This window comes from Gymnodraco acuticeps, unplaced genomic scaffold, assembly GCF_902827175.1.
Source record: "Gymnodraco acuticeps unplaced genomic scaffold, fGymAcu1.1, whole genome shotgun sequence".
In the NCBI taxonomy this organism is placed as follows: Eukaryota; Metazoa; Chordata; class Actinopteri; order Perciformes; family Bathydraconidae; genus Gymnodraco; species Gymnodraco acuticeps.
In genome coordinates this window covers 49,068-69,034 of record NW_022990110.1, presented here as the reverse complement: position 1 = coordinate 69,034, position 19,967 = coordinate 49,068, and the positions used below count along the sequence as shown (strand labels likewise).

The 19,967-nt window shown below is 40.8% G+C and overlaps 1 protein-coding gene across 10 annotated transcripts; it reads right to left on the bottom strand.

Annotated features, from left to right (window-relative positions):
* Positions 1 to 12,567: 12,567 nt before the first annotated feature.
* Positions 12,568 to 18,199, bottom strand: LOC117546330. 10 transcript variants are annotated; one of them, XM_034216517.1, is made up of 10 exons: positions 17,768 to 18,188; positions 17,160 to 17,235; positions 15,460 to 15,757; positions 14,865 to 14,918; positions 14,665 to 14,693; positions 14,477 to 14,518; positions 13,976 to 14,386; positions 13,333 to 13,563; positions 13,205 to 13,234; positions 12,568 to 13,014 (listed from the first exon to the last, which is right to left on the bottom strand). In XM_034216517.1, exons 3-9 carry the CDS (start codon positions 15,755 to 15,757, stop codon positions 13,208 to 13,210), a joined length of 1,092 nt encoding a protein of 363 aa, XP_034072408.1. In that variant the 5' UTR covers positions 17,160 to 17,235; positions 17,768 to 18,188; the 3' UTR covers positions 12,568 to 13,014; positions 13,205 to 13,207. The 10 variants fall into 10 exon arrangements, with proteins under 10 accessions (XP_034072408.1, XP_034072407.1, XP_034072402.1 ...); XM_034216516.1 differs by lacking the exon at positions 13,205 to 13,234 and having other exon boundaries at positions 17,768 to 18,181; XM_034216511.1 differs by lacking the exons at positions 12,568 to 13,014; positions 13,205 to 13,234 and having other exon boundaries at positions 13,250 to 13,563; positions 17,156 to 17,235; positions 17,768 to 18,191.
* Positions 18,200 to 19,967: the final 1,768 nt, after the last annotated feature.

Here is a 19,967-nt window from a genome sequence, read left to right as displayed (position 1 = left end):
TTCTGAAAGCTGAACCTGCTGCACCAACCCAGTCTCACAAAAAAACGTGTAATACCTACGGTGGTCCACAACGTAGGACGTAGTATTTCTACAAAAACGCCTCTGAAATTGTAAGATCCCTACGGTTTTTTTCACCATTCATTCCAATGGTTTGCGTCTATGTCACGTGATCTTCAACTTTCTCCCTGCAGAAAAAAAAAACATGGCCGAACTTCGTTTTATTTTAAAGTTAGTTTGGCCATTAAAATGTGTTTTGATGTCATTTGATGCGAGAAATATGAGTTGTTATTTCAGATTATGTGTGCAGTGGGTGTACATGATCTTTAGTTTGCTAGTTATTACGAAGATTACTTCAGGAAATTGTGTCTATACAACGTTTTCATTGTCACCAAGGTGGTTGCTAAGGACGCTGCTATCGATATTATTTCTGTTATGTTGGGTAACAGTTTAATGGTGTAATCTTTATTGCTACCCCCTTCCCCGTCAATGTATAGTGTTGGTCCACAGCGCAAACGTATTAGTTTAACAAAATCCGCATCGAAAATTGTGGCATAGATACATTGTTTTCCCCTGTGCAATTCCAGTCTCACATCTCACATCACATCGTTATAAACAAATACCGGAAACAGACCGAAAACACTTTATTCCGAGTGTGCTTGCTTTTGTCTTTGGAGGTCATCACATAACGGCATTGTAATACACGGTTCGGCTGCATTACATATTACATATCTGCCGTAGTTCTGTATTTATAGAGCCCTGATGAGAAGACTTCTAGACAAACATGAGGAACTGCCGCCCACACTGGAAACGTGACGTGGATCATAAATATATCAGCCATTAAACAACATCTTACATTTCTTTTCACACAATACGTCTCCTTGCAGTATCAACACTAATTCGGCTGACTTTTATATTTGATCCAATTGGTAGATAGGCTGTATTTACACCATAAAGGTGCACAGCTGATATAAAGGGACACCTAGTGGTTAAAGCATGTTATTGAATTTCATTATTTTTATTATTAGATATTAATAGGATCCCTATAAAGTATATTCATTACTCGTTATTCTCTACTAATAGTTCATTAAAGACTGTATATAATGACTATTTTGCACATCCCTTTCAAGATTTCAAGATTTTCTAAGGTTTATTGACATATTATACACAAACGGTGTACTTATGCAATGAATGAAAAACTTTGTGTATACCTCCAGCAATGTTAACTATGTTGAAGCACTTATTTTAACTGATATTATACATATGTATTATACTCTTATATAAGATGTATGTAGATAGTATAAGAAATGTGCAGAATACGACAGTTTAATGGTGGAGGTATACACACATATTGATCAGATGTCTTGTAATGCACTGTTGAGGAACATGCGACCAAAGTTTTTCATCTCTGGCCTTGTCAGGTATTGAACAATCAATAAATAAAGAACACAGAATTATTAAATATAAAACACAGATATGTGTGATTATACTAAATGATTTACAAATAAACACCACTGCATATTTACAACTGTTACACATGCTGATGTAACGCAAATGTTTCCAACTTGGGATCAATAAAGTATATCTTATCTTAAGATGATCGATGGCTACTGCCATATTTGCAAAATGTGCCTCTGAACCTTGACAAGTGCATGTTTCAGGCTCATCAATGAACAACAGGAGGGGTCACAGACATAAGACCAGCTGTTAAATAAAGCTCTTCTGACCTTAGCTGGCATGTGGGTAATGCTGCCCATTATGGACACAAGCAATTTTCACCCATTTATTAATTATATGTTTTACATTTGAGTGTTTCCTATCCCCTAAACCTCCAGGGATGGACACAGTTTAATACTGGCCACTTCTTATTATGGGAAATACGAAAACGTATTTTAAAACTACAACTCCCAGTAGAGGAGTGCCATAGAGCATGTTGCGAAGGTTGCGAAACACAATAGCCAGCATGTGTAGTTCTGGGGACGGGGTGGGGGAGGGGGGGACGGGGTGGACCCGTTCAAATCCAGTTTTGGACAGTCTGCCGTGGTTCCATCCCATTTCAAGTGCTGTTCGACGCTCGGCACACTCTCCAATCACAGAGCTTGAGGACTATCACGGGGTTTGTCAAGCGAAGCGGAGAGAATACTTACTTCCGGGTGTAATATTCTGTAAAGCAAATGAGCTGCTCCAACCCTCGGTCCTGACCATGGGAGCCTGCCTGTGCCTGCAGACCTCCACTCTCAGGACAGTTAAATAAATAAACACAAGGATAATTATGTGTTATTGTTGAGTAAATGGAGAATTGCACAGGGGAAAATAACGTATAACAGAAATAATATCGATAGCAGCATCCCTAGCAACCACCTTGGTGACAATGAAAACGTTGTATAGACACAAGTAATCTTCGTAATAACTAGCAAACTAAAGATCATGTACATCCACTGCACACATCATCTGAAATAACAACTCATATTTCTCGCATCAAATGACATCAAAAAGCATTTTAATGGCCAAACTAACTTTAAAATAGGCATTTTACACCGAGAATAAAACGAAGTTCGGCCATGTTTCTTTTTTCTGCAGGGAGAAATTTGAAGATCACGTGACATACTGTAGACGCCAGCCATTGGAATGAATGGTGACAAAAAACGTAGGCATTTTACAATTTCAGAGGCGTTTTTGTAGAAATACTCCGTCCTACGTTGTGGACCAACGTAGTTATTACACGTTTTTTTGTGAGACTGGGTTGGCTGCACCTCACAGAGGGAAGAGACTGTGAATTACTTTACATTGCGGATAAGGGTGGATAGCCCGCATTGTTCTGTGTGTCAAAATGAAAGACAGCCCACACACCTATCAATCATCAAACCGTGGGGTCTTATTTCATTATGTGTTGATTTCTATCAACACGTAATGTTGTATCTGTGAGAGAATATTTTAATCCAAGCTAATTGTGCTTAATACTTTAGATAGTGAGATTCCTTATGTCACTTTGTGTCTGTGAATCTGTCTCTTCTTTCCGATGGGGGAGGGCTCCCATTGCTCTGCAGTTTGGAGACAAAGAGCTCTTGTTTTTACATCTGGCAGTCATTAGAAATGAACGCGGGCTCCTGAGGTCCCGCCCATCCGAAATAATGGGTTGGCGCTGTATGGTCCTTTGACCGGCAGAGTTGATATGGGTTTTCCCCCGACAGGAGGAGAACTTTATCAATCCTCCGGCCGTTTGTTCGTTTGTTTGTTTAATTGTTTGTATTTAGAATAAACTCAGTGCTTTGGCTAACGACGATCCAGTCTCCTTCATTGAACTGAACATTGAAAGACATCACAGTATCGATGTATATAGAGATTTACTACAGTAAAAGTATTCTCCGTCGGGACTTCCTGCATCAACACCATGCCGTTATCTTGATTCTGATTGGCCAGAAGACATTATCAAAGATGTTCTATTGAGAAGACGATCACTACGTGACAAAAGTTTTCAAAACCGTTTCTAGTCTTCGGTATTTCCAGACAAGTGGCCACTGAAATCAATCTAACTAACTAACTGATGTCTGTGCAGTTTACTCCGCGCGAGTTGGCGGACTTTATTTTGCTTACTTTAAAATCATTTGTCAAGGTGCGGCTAAGCCATTTATTGGTATGGCTGTAGCCTACCCCAGTATCCCTGGCGCCGCCACTGAACATAATAATAAAACAATTTAAATGTTGTATTCAGCCCTGATTAAAACCGCGGCCCCAAATCCTGGATGGGCGGGCCCGGCCCCATGGGGCCCGCCCATGACGCCGGGTCTGTGTTTCATTGATGCTTCTAAAGCCTTTGATCGTGTTAATCATAGGAAGTTATTTGTTAAACTGAGTCAAAGAGGGGTGCCAAATACATTGTGAGAGTTCTGGTCTACTGGTATGGCCACCAGACTATGCAAGTCAAATGGGGCAATAGGGTCTCGGCCCCATTTGGGGTTAGCAATGGTGTCAGACAAGGTGGAATTATGTCCCCAGTTCTTTGTAACCTTTATATTGATGATCTGTCCAAGCGACTGAAAGCCTGTAATACTGGATGCATGATTGGTAGTACTCTAGAGCAGTGGTTCCCAAACGGTGTGCCGCGGCACACTGGTGTGCCGTGAGGCAAGTCCGGGTGTGCCGTGGGATTTTGTGACAACCATACGTTGTTATTATTGCAATATACAACTACACAAAAATAATTATTTAATTTACTATATCAGTACTTTGTAGGTTTATATGTACGTAATATGCGCGACTTGCGCGTCCACATCTCCACGTGCAGTGCTGCATAAACATGGCTGAGTCAGCGATAACTCTCGAGGGGTGGAGGTATGCCCATTACTTTGAGTTGGTCCGAAGAATAGACAGGAATGTGACGGTGAGGTGCAAACTGTGTCCAGGCCAGAAGCTGTTATCCACTGCTGGAAACACCACGTGGTCAAACCTCAACAAGCACCTGCAAAGAACACATGCTAAGGTGAAGCTACCGCACAGCTATGTGTTGTTTGTTTATATCACGCAGTCTGTTCTTCTTCTCTGTCTTCCGGTTGTTGCCTGTTTTGAATGACAAATACACACTACCGCCGCCTGCTGGTAAGGAAAGTTATTGCCACTCACGCATGCGCAGTTCGTACGTGCTCGGCGAGTAAAGTAACGAGTTACTTTATGTAGATAGTAACGAAGTAGTGTAATATATCGGCAAAATATTTACAATAGCACATGTTTCAATTCTGATTGCTGAAATGTTACATTTATAATTTGTAGTTCAGGACCACAATGCAGCTTCCTTGCATTGACAGTTCTCTGTGCTGAATTTCTGCTGAGTTTCCTTTGCCTGATTTTTAATGTTGTGACCTGTCTGGTTTAAATGAGTGTGTTGCTGCTTTGATGAAGCCTAATTTGATAAAGTTTAAAATTAATTTCTGAAATATTTCGTTAATAAATATGTCATGAGTAATATAGTTGTTTTTGTCACATTTTATTTGGCATTAGTAAATGCCAAATAAAATGCACATTTACAGATATTTTACATGACATGAGTGATAACACGTGTTATAAGGGCTATTTTGCACAATAGGTGTGCCTTGAGATTTTTACTTGTCCTTTGGTGTGCCTTGGGCACAAACAGTTTGGGAACCACTGATCTAGTGAACCGTATTATGTATGCAGATGATCTTGTTGTGCTGAGTCCATCTAGCGCTGGTCTTCAGCAGCTTCTTGCTGTTTGCTCTGTGTATGGTGTGGAACATGACATCAAATACAACGCCAGTAAGAGTGCTGTCATGATCTTTAGAACCAAACAGGATAAATGTCTAAAATGTCCTGATTTTAAATTGTCTGATATTAATCTTAGTGTCTGTAATAAGTTAAAATATCTTGGACACTTTATTACAGAACAAATGACAGATGATGAAGATATTTATAGGCTATGCCGCATGATGTATGCACAAGCAAACATTCTCCTACGTGAGTTTGGTGCATGTACAGATGGAGTGAAGATGTCTCTGTTCAGAGCATATTGCACATCGCTCTAAAGTGGTCAAACTACAGAAAAGCAAGTTTACGGAAACTTCAAGTAGCTCATAATGATGCCATGAGAATATTGCTGAAGAGACCTCGATGGTCAGTGCAAGTGAAATGTTTGTGGCTGCAGGAGTCAATACTCTACAAGCTGTTTTAAGAAATATTATGTATAAATGTATTTGCCGGCTTAATGACTCTGATAATGAAATCCTCTTGGCCTTATCGAACATAAGGCTTAGTACACGCTACCAGTCGCAGCTGTGGAGACATTGGTATAGTTGTCTCTTTGTAGGACACTGATTTAAATTATTCTTAAACTATGAATTATTTTGATGCTGTGTATGTAATTTATTATATGTAATGTCTTGTCTTTTATCTGGACCCTGAGTCTGTAATAAAGTTTTCATTCATTCATTATATATATATTTCCATACATATATATATATATATATATATATATATATATATATTTCCATACATATATATAAATGATATACATTATATATACATACATATATGTATGCAAGTATTGCTAATGCCTTTGTTTTAAAGTGTTTGTAGTCCTCAGTCTCAAATGCATGAATTGTTTATGAAGGCATTAAAATGAAAGAAATTAACTCTGAAAACTCCTGTTTTTTTTGCATGAAGTCATTCTGGGATGTTTGCTGAAATTATAGGCGGCGCGTGAGGCTCAGGTTTGGGAAGGCTAAATAACTTTTTTTACCTGACGCTGCACGCCTCCGGCGTCTATAGTAAAGAGATCAACTCAGTGAAAGCACCGCCTGCTGACCAATCAGAGCTCAGTGTGCGGAGTTTAAATCTCTCAAGTCATATTACAGGATAAAGGAAATACAGTTTAAACTGCCGTATGCAGAGAAGACGCCGACGTGTCGCACTTATCATTCATATCACATCATCAATCAGATCATCAATCATATAATATCATAATATATCATATATCTCATTATCTGAGTCAGCTTCTCGAGCCGTATCTGGCCGTGCAACACTCAGCGTCACAGACTGTATGCAGAAGTATTATTTTAAGCAACACTCAACTCAAATGTAATTAAAGTCAGATCCACTCGTGTTTTAGACGGGCAGTGATATCATAAACCTGTACGCTTTCAAACACTCGGTAGTTATTTTTTAACCAGTTGTTCTGTATTCTCCTTTCAGCAACTATGTGGCTTGTATCCTGGATTATATGTTTAAGTCGTGGATGTTTAAAGCTCATATTTGTCTAATATTAAATTACTTTTCATTAATGAAGTATGACGCTGCGCTGTCAGTACACTTGTCCCTGTTTGTGATTGGTCAAATGTAGCTAACCCCGCCCCTTTCACGTGAACGCGCTCTCAGCTGGAGAGAGAAACCCTGGCTTGATTTACCGAGTTGATAACCAGCGTCGTAGGACTGCTTAGCGAGATCTCGTTTGTTAGGGTTAGTTAAGATAACTCAAACATATCCAGGGTCTGTTGAACTGGCTTCGTGGTACAGGGCACAGGTGGCTGCATAGCAGCGCTAATGTCAAAGACACAAACATTATATTTTTATTTTACCAGGATGCAGTGACACAAATATTTGGGAGGGCTTAGCCTTCCCTAGAGCCATATAATAGAAGAGTTACGACATCTCCGTTCACTCCAATGGACCAGTTTTTTACAGCAATGGCGGATCGTGGAGCCTCTCAATAGTTCCCCGGAAGTTAGCTTGCCGCTGACTTCCGGGAAACTATTGAGAGGATCTGCGGCTAGCAGCGCAGTAGAGTTGCAGCATAATAGACCGTTCGTGTTGGACTTTTGAAGCTAAGAAGACGTTTAAAGATTTATATTGCGGATATTATCAGCACATCTGAATCAAATTAACTACACATGTGTATTAAAGGATGTTAGTGGATTATCCCTTCAATCAGTATATTTAACGTTTACAGATTAGGCTAGAATGCCGGATAAAGTTAGCAACACACGTTAACCACGAACAGCCTATTAATCCGTTCTCCTAATGTTATTTCAACCCAACGTTGTGGAATTAGAGAAAAGGGGCTTCTTAACGTGCTTTTATCCGGGGTGGAGGGAGTTACATATTAGTTAAATATAACATTGGGGCGTGTGATTGTAGTGGGTGGAGGTGGTGAAAGGAGGATATCCATTTTGGAGTTCAAGCTAGTATAATATAGTTAACGAACGTTACACAATAATAAGGAAGAGAGCTATGTTTGTGATACATCGCTATTGATATGGATTTAGAGTGGATATTTGAGACTTCTAAACAGTAAACAAAAACGTATCTTATGGGTGAGTGTTTTTAGCAGTCATATTATGTCTTTGTGATTCTGTTGATTATTACCTGTCTGTATTATGTTGCAGCTCAGCTGATTTTGGATTGATGGCAAAGAGAGAGGGACTTAAGTGAGAGTGAAAACACAAGGTAAGTTTAAAATAGGTCAGCAATGTCCCATCCTATAGGTTGCTAGATGTATCTAACCCTTTCTCCTGTCTCCCTCTCTCAGCACAAGAACCCCAGGGGGATTCAATGGAGCCTGAAGACCTGCACTGAGACCCTCACCCTGCACCTGAGTCTCAACTCCCATAGCTTTGCAAGCCTCTCCCTGTTCCTTATTTTGATTAAACAGACATTAAGCTTCCCAATGGTGTGGTCTTCGTTTTGTGAAAAATATGATTACCTCACATATGTTGTTGCTGTTGTTGTCTTTTGTGATAGTTAAATTGCTCCTGCTGACTTGAGCAAGACATTCTTTCCTCCTCTGTGTCAGTGGGGAAGCTTTACATGTGTACTCCTTTCTCTGAGCGCTTGGAGCATCCCCCGGCAGCACAGCAAACCATGGGGGAGACTATATGCCGGACAACACGGAGGAAAGGGCACAGACAAACTGCATGCATGCTATTCAATGTTTATTGAATTTCATTTATTTACTGTCAGTTGACAATCATTGATGGCACCTGTGGGTCTCCTGTCCTTTCTGAAAGTCATAAAGAAGACATTACTCATTTAGATTACTTGTGTCCTCAATTACCAGGGGATTACTGAAACCACCATGAATGAAAGAAATGGTAGAAATGTATCTAATCTGAATTTGTAAACCTTCCTCCCCTCCCTCTAAATATATCAAACATTAGGAAGTGATGCTCCTGACTACCATTCAGGTTTAAGAAGATAATATTTGTTTTAAACAATTCAAAGCAATAAACAACAGGCTCTTTAACCAAGGCAACGTTAGCCTAACATGTATGTTAACAGGTAAGATAGCTGTTTACACTATGTATATTTTCTACTTTTTTATTTCTATTTGAGATGTTTACATTTTCGATTGTTTAATTAGTCTTTTAACTGTCTTATGTGCAATGCCTTTTCTTTTGCTGCTGCAAAGTAAACATTTCCCAAATTGGTATCAATAAAGTAGCCTACTTCTTATTTTATCTTTCCTCAAATATTAGCAAAGTTAACTTTTTCAAATATTGATGTAACTACATACACATCGATATGTTGTATAAATATTTCAAATCAAAACCTTTATTCACTACTTATTACCAAAAATCGTAGTTCTATCTTCAGTAATCATGCATTCAAATGTCCCACCACGAACTTCCGGGGAACTATTGAGTCTCCCTGAACCACGTGACGATCAAGCATGTTGGTCCTCCGCTGTCGTAACTCTTCTCTCTATATGGCTTAGCCTTCCCGAGCCTACAGCACCCGCCGCCCCTGGCTGAAATTGATTGCACGTGGCACAGCCCGACCTAGAAAACAATCCACCAACCGCCTCTGTCAAAATATGAACAAACCATTTACAATAAATGAACTGAATTGACCTGATGTAGCCCAGCCTGAACTCAAGCCTTCCTCCTGGTCCGCATGGACATAAACTGTGTGCTCTCTCGATGCGTAATCAAACGCATCGATAGAGATCGTTGCAGAGGCGATAGACAGTTAAGTTTTGCGTCTTTGCCTCGGACGACTTCTCATGGCCGTTTTGACATTGTTCTGAAGGCTGAGCCCGCGCTGCGCAGCCAAAGTTTTGAAGTCGGGAGACATTTCTCTCAGGGAAGTGATCAGAAGTCGGCAAGACTCTCTGAACGTGGGATTTCCAGATCCTGCAAGCACTCGCTTGCAGAAGGAGCACGCTGTCATTACCAAACGCTGTACATTGAGAATATTAGAATAGAGCAACGTGACATATAATATATATTTTGTAAGGAGCTCCGACGTATGGGATCAGGTCGTGCCGTTAAGATCAAGCAAAACTAAGAGTTTAAGAGAAAAGAAAACTCAGTCAAGCTACAGAAACCTCATCTCAAACGTAAAGCTATAACTTGCAAACAAATAATTTGTGTAATCATGTAAACTATTCGTCTTTTATAACATATCTTTTTGTTTGCAGTTCTCTTTGCTTCTTTCCCAATGATCAGACTTTTGCCCTCGCTGCGGGCTATAGTAACCCTTAAAGTAACCCTTAAAGTAAGCCTTAAGTAACCCTTAAAGTAAACCTTAAGTAAATGTAGAATGACATGTATCTCACAGATAGATTTTCTGAACAAGCTGAGTGTAAACTTACTGCGTCTCTTCCTTGAACCTCAGCCCGGGTTTTCACACTTATGGCGAGTTTCCACTGCAGCGGGTAGCTCGCTTTAAGCGTGCCGAGCCGTGCGGGGCCCGTTTTTGGTTGCGTTTCCACTTGGCCTAGTTTTGGCCCGGGGCTACTTTTTCACCTTTTTTCTGGCCCGACTAAATGGTGGTTCTAGGGCCAGGAACAACCAGGCTGAGTCGGGCTGAGTATGCTAAACTAGAGAGAGAATCGCTGGCAAGGGGGCTACAACTACAACAAGATGAACATATTTGACCGTGATTTAATTGTAATACACGTTTCAAAATGATGCCGAAGTAACAACATACTGATACCGGTTAGTAAAAACCATGAATTAATGCTTTGACGAGTCTGCAGACAGACGGCAGAGAAACACCTTTTAAAATGTGTGTTTTCTAAATGGAGCTTGGCTAAGCTAACGTTATATATGCTCCGACCGTCCACACTCACAACAACGGCCTACAGACATAAATAAACCAGCGACTGTATTCGCCATGACACAGGCAGTCTGTGGTTTGTACTTGTTTAACTTCTGGCTAGTTTCTGAACAGATATGAAGAGCTGTGAGCTCTGAGTGCTAAGAGCTAACGGCTGTGTTGTTTTTCTGGGGCTCTCATTGAAGATGACGTCACAGCTCCGCCTACACTGCGTTACTATAGTAACTGCCCCAGTTCCTAAACTGTAATGGAAGCGCAGCATTAAAGTGAGCCGGGCCTAATAAGGCCTAACCAAACCGAGCGAGGCCGAGCGAGGCCTGCAATGGAAACGCCATTAGATAGATTTTTTTTCAGATTTCTAAACAGGAAGTCAGAGGAGCGGGAAGTCTGAAGTTGTTTGGACTTCACCCTCCAGTGAAGAATGGTTTGGCCCAAAATAAACCTTCCTTAAGTTTCATTTATTGAGAACAGGATCTCATTAACATATTACAAAAGTGTGTCTTATATAAAAATAAATACATGTTAAATAAGAGTTAAATAAAGGGAAATGATTAAAGATTATGATGGAATATTTATTTTCTTATGATTTTTGTTAAATTGAATGGCATTTTATTTTGTATTATCAGCTTCAGGCTTGGTGTTTTTGTTTATGAATAATAAATCAACCATAAATACTAAAGTAAAAAAAATGAATGACTGGGGGAACATTGAATAGGGGAACGTTTTAATTAGTTATTACGTTATAATTAGGGCCGGGACTTTAACGCGTTAATTAAGATTAATTAATCACACAAAAATTAACGCGTTAAAAAAATTAACGCATTTTAATCGCACTTATTTTTGCACCGCGGAACGTTTCTCACTGGATGAGTTTCAGGCGTACCGATTATACTGGAGCACCAACTAACGTTCATGACTTCAGACAACAACAAACCACAGTGAACAACAGTGGGAAATGTTGTTTTAAAAAACGGACGGATGGAAGCGTCGATAAGAGCACGGTTGTGTGCAAATTATGCAAAAAGGAATTCACATATCACCGCAGCACATCAAGCCTCAAGTATCACCTCAATGCAAAACATATAGCAGCTAGCGTGGAAGCTAGCGTGGACGTTAGCCTCTTTTATCGCGTTCACACCAAAAAGAGCCGGTACTAAAATTAGTTCATGAGAACCTTTTTACCCCCACGAAAGTCCCTGCTAGAGAGCAGAGAGCTGCTAGAGAGCAGGGACTTTCGTACGGCTCTCTTGTGAGAAAAGAGCTATATTTCTGATTGGCTGGGCGGATTGCAAACCACGCCCCGTAAAACTCCCAAAAAGTTTTGTGAAGCCGCCATTTTATTATCCTCGCATTAGCATTATTAGCATTAGCCCAGCGCAGAAACACAGAGAGACTAACTTATGGCAACACAAAATAAAACATGGGAGCGGTGGAGATGAGAAGGTGTCGGCGTTCTGGCGATTTACTCGGAAGGCTGCTGGGACTCCCAGCAGCTTCTACTGAAGCCAGTCCCCAACTCAGGGGACTTTGGGCGGCAGTATACGCCGTGAAGTGGTTTGCGGCCTGCCAGTAAACCCAAAGCAGAAGAAGAAGAAGTGACGTCAGCGGCTTCATTTGCCTAATCCACCCCCAGGTTCAAAGAGTTCTCATGAACTAAATTCTCATGAACCTTTGTGGGAAAAGTACTGCGGTGTGAATGCGCCTAATGGTATACTAAAATCCATGTGAAAAAAATTGCTTCTCACTGTTCTCAGGTCAAATATTTATATGTGATTAAAAATGCGATTAATTTCGATTAATTAATTACAAAGCCTCTAATTAATTAGATTAATTTTTTTAATCGAGTCCCGGCCCTAGTTATAATACATTTGAAAAAATAGTTAAATGAAAAATACATGTAAAAATACATTTCAAATACATGATAATTATTGTTAGTTTACGTTGTTTTTCTGATTCTGGATCGCTGAACGTTGACCGATTCATAAACACAACAATAACACCAGGTTCTTTATTAATGTGAAGTTTATTAAACTAATAACTTCAAACACAAGCTATAAAAAACAGGGAGATCAATTATTAAATTAAGATTGAGTTTTTTTAAAAGTCAGAATTTTGAGATTTTGAGAAAAAAGTCAGAATTTTTTGAAAAAGTTCAACATTTCGAGCTTTTCATTAATTTGCAGAACTCCCCTTCAGATGTTCTCAGGGTCTGCCATGTTGATGATTCTGTTTCCTTGTATTTCAGCCTCCACTGAGAGCGGTATTCTTTCAAGGAGATCATCACCAAAGCCTGTCTTCAGCTGGAAGTCGAGCGTTTTCGCCAGAAGTCGAGACGCCACGATGAGCGTGAGCAGCTTTGCGTCTAATTCCACCTCCAGGTGAGTCTCCTTCAGCGTGGCTTCCTTGATCCCTCTAATCTCGAGTCACTTTCCGGATGCCGACACTTTGAACCTGCATGAAGACACGTTAACGGTCAATGTTCAGGACGTGAGAAAACATCAGATAAAGTCTTCAGATTAAGGTGAGGAGCATTTTGCTTTGGGGGCTATTTAGCTTCCATATGATGTCTTCTGTGGAACAAGCCGCCAGGAAACATCAGTTTAAACTACTTTTCAGGTTGGCCTTGTTTCAGCAACATCACCTTTTAGTTTGAGTTTGAATCATTATTAGTCTGAAAAAATCAGAATTTTGAGGAAAAAGTCAGAATTAGAAATGTTGAGGAAAGCTGTCATCACAGAGACAACATGTCCGACTGGAGGCTGCAGGTACCTTGGTGATTTTGGTGAACTTAGATGAGTTGAGAGACACTTTCTCACGGTACTCATTGGGCTTCATGTATTCAAGAAGAAAGACGTGTCCGACTGAAAGGTATTTAATCAGCTTGGTGGCCTCGTCCCACATGGTGACGCTGATTTCCTCATCTTCCTGACTCAGTTTGAAGCTTCGCTGATTCGTCTTCTTCTCCTTGTGTTTCACCTTCACTTTGTTGACGGGATAGATCTGGAAAAAGCAGCAGAGAAACAACAATGATTTCTATTTCACAACATTTCAAAACAAACTGCCTTATAAATATATATAAATATTTATATATATATATATAAAATCAGACAATGTGATTTCCTGGATTCTTCCCCCCATCCTGTCTCTCATAGTTGAGGTGTAGCTAGGATGAACATTACAGGCCTCTCATCTTTTTAAGTGGGAGAACTTGCACAATTAGTGGCTGACTAAATACTTTTTTGCCCCACTGTATATATATATTTAAGCAATAGCTCACGACAGGCCGTGGTATATGCTCATTATATCACAGCTAAGGGGCGTGGTTCGGCCCGAGGCGAAGCGGATCATTTTGAAGCATTATCATCGTAACCAGGCTCTTTGAGAGTAAAGTAGGTCTGCAGTTTGAACTCACCTCGGTGACGGTTCCTTTGACGCTCACGTGTGTCTGGGGACGAGATGATTTGATGTCTTTAATGGAGGTAAGCGGACTCTCAGGATAAACCAGTCTCTCAGCTTCTCTCTCGAACTCCTCCGGGACGATGACAGGTTTTGTTTCTGACACTTTGCTCGATGCGTTGACCTTCACATATATTCCATCTTGTGTTAGATTCCTGAAGATGTAGGAGCTCCCCTCTTTGATTTGTCGATGGTGATCTTTTCCGCACACCATCAGTTTGACGCTGGCCGTCTCGTCGGCGACGCCCAGAAAAAAATAAAAGGTCTTTATCGTGGATGTGAGCAGCTCGGATTTTTTAACAACTTTCCCAACAATCTCTTCCGTCTCAAGAATCCCACTGGATTTTAGATCAAAGATGGATTTCCTCTGCACACAAAGAAAAGCCTCTCCATGAACTCAGCTTGGAGAAAGTAAATGTCTCAAAGCTGCAAGTGATAAATAAGAAATAAGATTTACCCATGGAGCTTTTCCATCCTGGGAGTCACGAGTCTTCGGTTTCTAACAGGGCAGGAAGAAATATGTTTACTTTATATCACACAAAGGTTTACGGCCGTGACTCTTTAATGATGAATGTTGTGAGTTGGGTAACTGCGGTGGCCGACAGGTGCCACAACGTCTCAAGCCTCTTCCTCTCCAACTCTTACCTTGACAGGTTGGCTTCCCTCCAGCTGATCTTTAACAGGAGAAACAAACATCACTCAGGGTCTCGTGATCAATCAGACTTTCAGCTTAAAATACGTCTCGTTAAGACAACCAGCCCACCTAACAGAACTGAACCTAATGTTTTAAACAACGGACGATGCACTTGATGTGATTGGCCCCAATCTACCAACACTTCACCTACCTGCTGCAGGACTGGTTCCTTCCTCCGGCTCCTCCTCACGTCTCCTCTTCTTCTCTGGAACATTTAAAACATGATTTACTCAGCAGAACATGATTGTTCTACACCTATGTTTATTATGCAGCAGCTCATAGAGTCCTGTTGTGAACCCGGACATGTTGAGACCCCAAAGTCTTATGTTAGAAATGTAGAGTAGGGTCCACATACAAACTGCCGGATGCTAACCTGCAGAAGTTACACAATTAGCACAAGTTGCATTTACTAGCATATGCAGACAATATCTAAAAAATGGCAGATTACAAATACGTCAGATTGTAGAAAGCGGCCATATCTCTGGACTGATTCTGATACAGGTTTGCTCCATTTGGAAGATGTGTTGGACTCTGGATCATTTGGATTGGTTGACAGTAGAGTTAATCATGTTCATCTTGTGCTCTCTATATCCAATCCAAAGTCACAACATCATGGTAGTAGCTTTTTTAAGAACTTGGCTTTGAAACACATCTTTGAAGTATAATCCCACACTTGAGTAAAGTGTTATTGAGCATGCTTAACTGAACATAGGCGTGGGATGAATTCTGTTAGTGGATTTCCTCACCATGCTGCTGTTTCTCCGGTTTGCTCCTCACTTTCTGAACGTAGGGTTTCAGCAGATTCTGAACCAAATCATTTCTCTTCGGTATCTCTTCCATCACTCTCTCCATCTCGAGGATCGACTTTTCTTTCCCGTAGAACTCAATGATCTTCCCAGGCATCTCTTCTCTGGACCGGCTGTCCTTCAGAACCTGAGGGAAACCCCTCAAACATTCCTTCATTTTTATGAACTGTGCTGAAGACAGATCCTCCAGGATGATGGTCAGATCTCTCTTCCAATCTTCCTCTGAGATTTTCGACATCTGAAACACCAGAGAAAGGAAACGGTTTGTGCTGGTTTTCTGCAGCTCCACTCCGAGATGTTAACGGATATTCTGCCTTCAACAAATGTCCTGCGATTTGGATATTGTTGTGTATATGTTAAGTCAAAGGTAAAGTAAGTCCCAACACATTGAACCACTTTCAATGCAAAGATAAGAAGATAACCACACAACCAATATCTGTATAAAAGAAAATCAAAAAGGTAAATTTTGGAATCTCCCTCAAAATCCATCTCAAAGACCGCTTCGGCTTTCTTTCAGAATATTGAATTAACAAACAGTCCAAAAAAAAGAGGTGTAAAGTAACTAAGTACATTTACTCAAGTACTGTGTACTGTGTAAGGATGCACCTGGTAAGGATGCCACCTAGTAAGGATGCCACCTGGTAAGGATGCCACCTGGTAAGGATGCCACCTGGTAAGGATGCCACCTGGTAAGGATGCCACCTGGTAAGGATGCCACCTGGTAAGGATGCCACCTGGTAAGGATGCCACCTGGTAAGGATGCCACCTGGTAAGGATGCATCTGGTAAGGATGCCACCTGGTAAGGATGCATCTGGTAAGGATGCCATCTGGTAAGGATGGTAAGGATGCCACCTGGTAAGGATGCCACCTGGTAAGGATGCATCTGGTAAGGATGCCATCTGGTAAGGATGGTAAGGATGCCACCTGGTAAGGATGGTAAGGATAGTCCGGATGGTAAGGATGGTAAGGAAGGTAAGGATGGTAAGGATGCCACCTGGTAAGGATAAAGCCGGTAAGGATGCCACCTGGTGAGGATGCCACCTGGTGAGGATGCCACCTGGTAAGGATGCCACCTGGTAAGAATGGTAAGGATGCCACCTGGTAAGGATGCACCTGGTAAGGATGCCAACTGGTAAGGATGGTAAGGATAGTGAGGATGGTAAGGAAGGTAAGGATGCCACCTGGTAAGGATGCCACCTGGTAAGGATGGTAAGGATAGTGAGGATGGTAAGGATGGTAAGGAAGGTAAGGATGGTAAGGATGCCACCTGGTAAGGATGCCACTTAGTAAGGATGCCACTTAGTAAGGATGCAACTTAGTAAGGATGCCACCTAGTAAGGATGCACCTGGTAAGGATGCCACTTGGTAAGGATGGTAAGGATAGTAAGGATGCCACCTGGTAAGGATGCCACCTGGTAAGGGTGGTAAGGATAGTGAGGATGGTAAGGAAGGTAAGGATGGTAAGGATAGTAAAGCCGGTAAGGATGCCACCTGGTAATGCACTGATTCTGAATCTTAAATTGTATTTTATTTACCTATAATTCATGTAGAAATGTCTTATCTATGCCGCTGAGACGATAACATGTCCAAAATAGGGATCAATAAAGTTTATCTTTATCTAATCTATCCTCTTACTCACGGTAGTCAGTCCTTCCAGTCCGGGTTTTCTGTTGATCCAGTCCGGGTTTTCTGGGTGATTGTGGAGCTGTTACTTTCTGTTTGTGCAGCAAGAAAAAGAAAAATAACTGGAAAGATAGTCCGAGGCGGTGCATGTGTGTATTATGAGACTGTTCTGAGCCCATATGGGAGCGCCTTGAATCCCCAAATCAGAGCTGGTTGAAAGCTAGAGTGATTTTTTCATTTGGAAGTTAAATGCATTAATCTGGTGCACTTTGAGGGCAAAATTAAGGACTATGGATACAGATCTATGGATACATCTCTCAACAACACCCATGTGAGACAGAAATGTCAACAGATATCATTTTTTCTTTATGCATATTTTACTAATCACTCCCCCATTAAATGGTATTCTTGTTTTACTGTCCTATAGTATGAATTGGAATCCCCCCCTGTCGACGCTCATCACATAACTTTGCGTGGGGCCATATATTGATATCTTCAATCTTAAATTGTATTTTATTTACCTATAATTCATGTGTAATGTCTTATCTATGCTGCTGAGACGATAACATGTCCCAAATAGGGATCAATAAAGTTTATCTTTATCTAATCTATCCTCTTACTCACGGTAGTCAGTCCTTCCCGTCCGGGTTTTCTGGGTGATTGTGGAGCTGTTATTTTCGGTTTGTGCAGCAAGAAAAATAAAAATAACTGGAGAAATAATCCGAGGCGGAGGGAGAACACGTTTTTTAAAGATTCAACGACTACACTTTTGAGTTTTTACGAATACAACCATAGTTTTAACCGACCAATAAGAGTGTGTTGCTCCGAGATCTTCCTGCGGTTGTTCTGCTGCAATGGTGGCAGAATGTTGCCGCCAAACCTGCAACCAATCACAGTCTAGATGGGCGGGTCTGTGTGTGTTTAGCTGAGAGGAAACCGGTGTCACATTACTTCTAACTTTAAAGAGTCCTCTCCTGCTGATGTTCAGGTGTATATCAGTATGTAGAGTCTCTACTTTAAAGAGTCATCTCCTGCTGATGTTCAGGTGTATATCAGTATGTAGTGTCTCTACTTTAAAGAGTCCTCTCCTGCTGATGTTCAGGTGTATATCAGTATGTAGTGTCTCTACTTTAAAGAGTCCTCTCCTGCTGATGTTCAGGTGTATATCAGTATGTAGTGTCTCTACTTTAAAGAGTGTTCTCCTGCTGATGTTCAGGTGTATATCAGTATGTAGTGTCTCTACTTTAAAGAGTCCTCTCCTGCTGATGTTCAGGTGTATATCAGTATGTAGTGTCTCTACTTTAAAGAGTGCTCTCCTGCTGATGTTCAGGTGTATATCAGTATGTAGTGTCTCTACTTTAAAGAGTCCTCTCCTGCTGATGTTCAGTTCAGGTGTATATCAGTATGTAGAGTCTCTACTTTAAAGAGTCCTCTCCTGCTGATGTTCAGGTGTATATCAGTATGTAGTGTCTCTACTTTAAAGAGTCCTCTCCTGCTGATGTTCAGGTGTATATCAGTATGTAGTGTCTCTACTTTAAAGAGTCCTCTCCTGCTGATGTTCAGGTGTATATCAGTATGTAGTGTCTCTACTTTAAAGAGTTCTCTCCTGCTGATGTTCAGGTGTATATCAGTATGTAGTGTCTCTACTTTAAAGAGTCCTCTCCTGCTGATGTTCATGTGTATATCAGTATGTAGTGTCTCTACTTTAAAGAGTCCTCTCCTGCTGATGTTCAGGTGTATATCAGTATGTAGTGTCTCTACTTTAAAGAGTCCTCTCCTGCTGATGTTCGAGTGTATATCAGTATAGTGTCTCTACTTTAAAGAGTCCTCTCCTGCTGATGTTCAGGTGTATATCAGTATGTAGTGTCTCTACTTTAAAGAGTCCTCTCCTGCTGATGTTCAGGTGTATATCAGTATATAGTGTCTCTACTTTAAAGAGTCCTCTCCTGCTGATGTTCAGGTGTATATCCAACCCAGTCTCATGGCATTTCGTGTTCACCAACACGATTTTAAAAGCAATGTATTTCTACTGGTAATGTGTTTCGTGCCTGCAGCACGTCTTTTTCTGGGTCGAGGAAGACCTGAAGCTGTGGGGTTCATAAAAACATGTTCTTACTCAATATCAAGCCACAATTATTGCTTATATTTTAAATCGTATAATGTCGGACTTTTGTTGCCGTCTGTGAGGAAAATAAACGGCTCAGAGCCTCAGAATACTGAAATCTGTATTTTTAAAATCTTTTTTTCCTTCTAATTTGTTATTCTTTTCAAAATAACACACTGTTATTTACTCACCAATAACACACAATTATCCTTGCTTTTATTTATTGGTTTAATTCCATAATCTCTGGCTTTTTTGGCGTCCGTCAGGAACTGAATTTCAAAATAAAAATAACCGGAAACAGACGTAGGCCTCTAGGAGTTTAGGATGGCCGAAGACACTACACTACCCATAATCCCCAGCTATCGTTTAGGACTACAGTCCCCGTGATTAATCTTCAAGCTCTGGGATTGGATGTTGGAGTGGCAGTGCACCAAGGTTACGAGTGTCAAACAGCTGTTTGAAATGGAACGAAACCACGGCAGACTCCAAAACTGGAATCCAACGCCCCCCCCAGAACTACACATGCTGGCTATTGTGTTTCGCAAAATGTTCTATGGGACGTCTCTACTGAACGTTTTCGTTTTTCCCACAATTAGAAGTTGCCAGTATTAAATGCTATCAAATGTAAAACATATAATTAATAAATGGGTGAAAATCGCTTGTGTCCATAATGCGCAGCATTAATACCACATGACAGCTCATTGTTACTTTGTAATTCTA

Bases quoted from the DNA above. Each gene is read 5' to 3' on its own strand.
- LOC117546330 (XM_034216515.1), bottom strand. From the start codon at position 15,757: ATGTCGAAAATCTCAGAGGAAGATTGGAAGAGAGATCTGACCATCATC. The intron at 14,519-14,664 runs GTAAGAGTTGGA...CTGCCCTGTTAG, and splicing joins AGGGAAGCCAACCTGTCAAG to AAACCGAAGACTCGTGACTC. The intron at 13,564-13,975 runs GTGAGTTCAAAC...TGCTTTTTCCAG, and splicing joins TCAAAGGAACCGTCACCGAG to ATCTATCCCGTCAACAAAGT.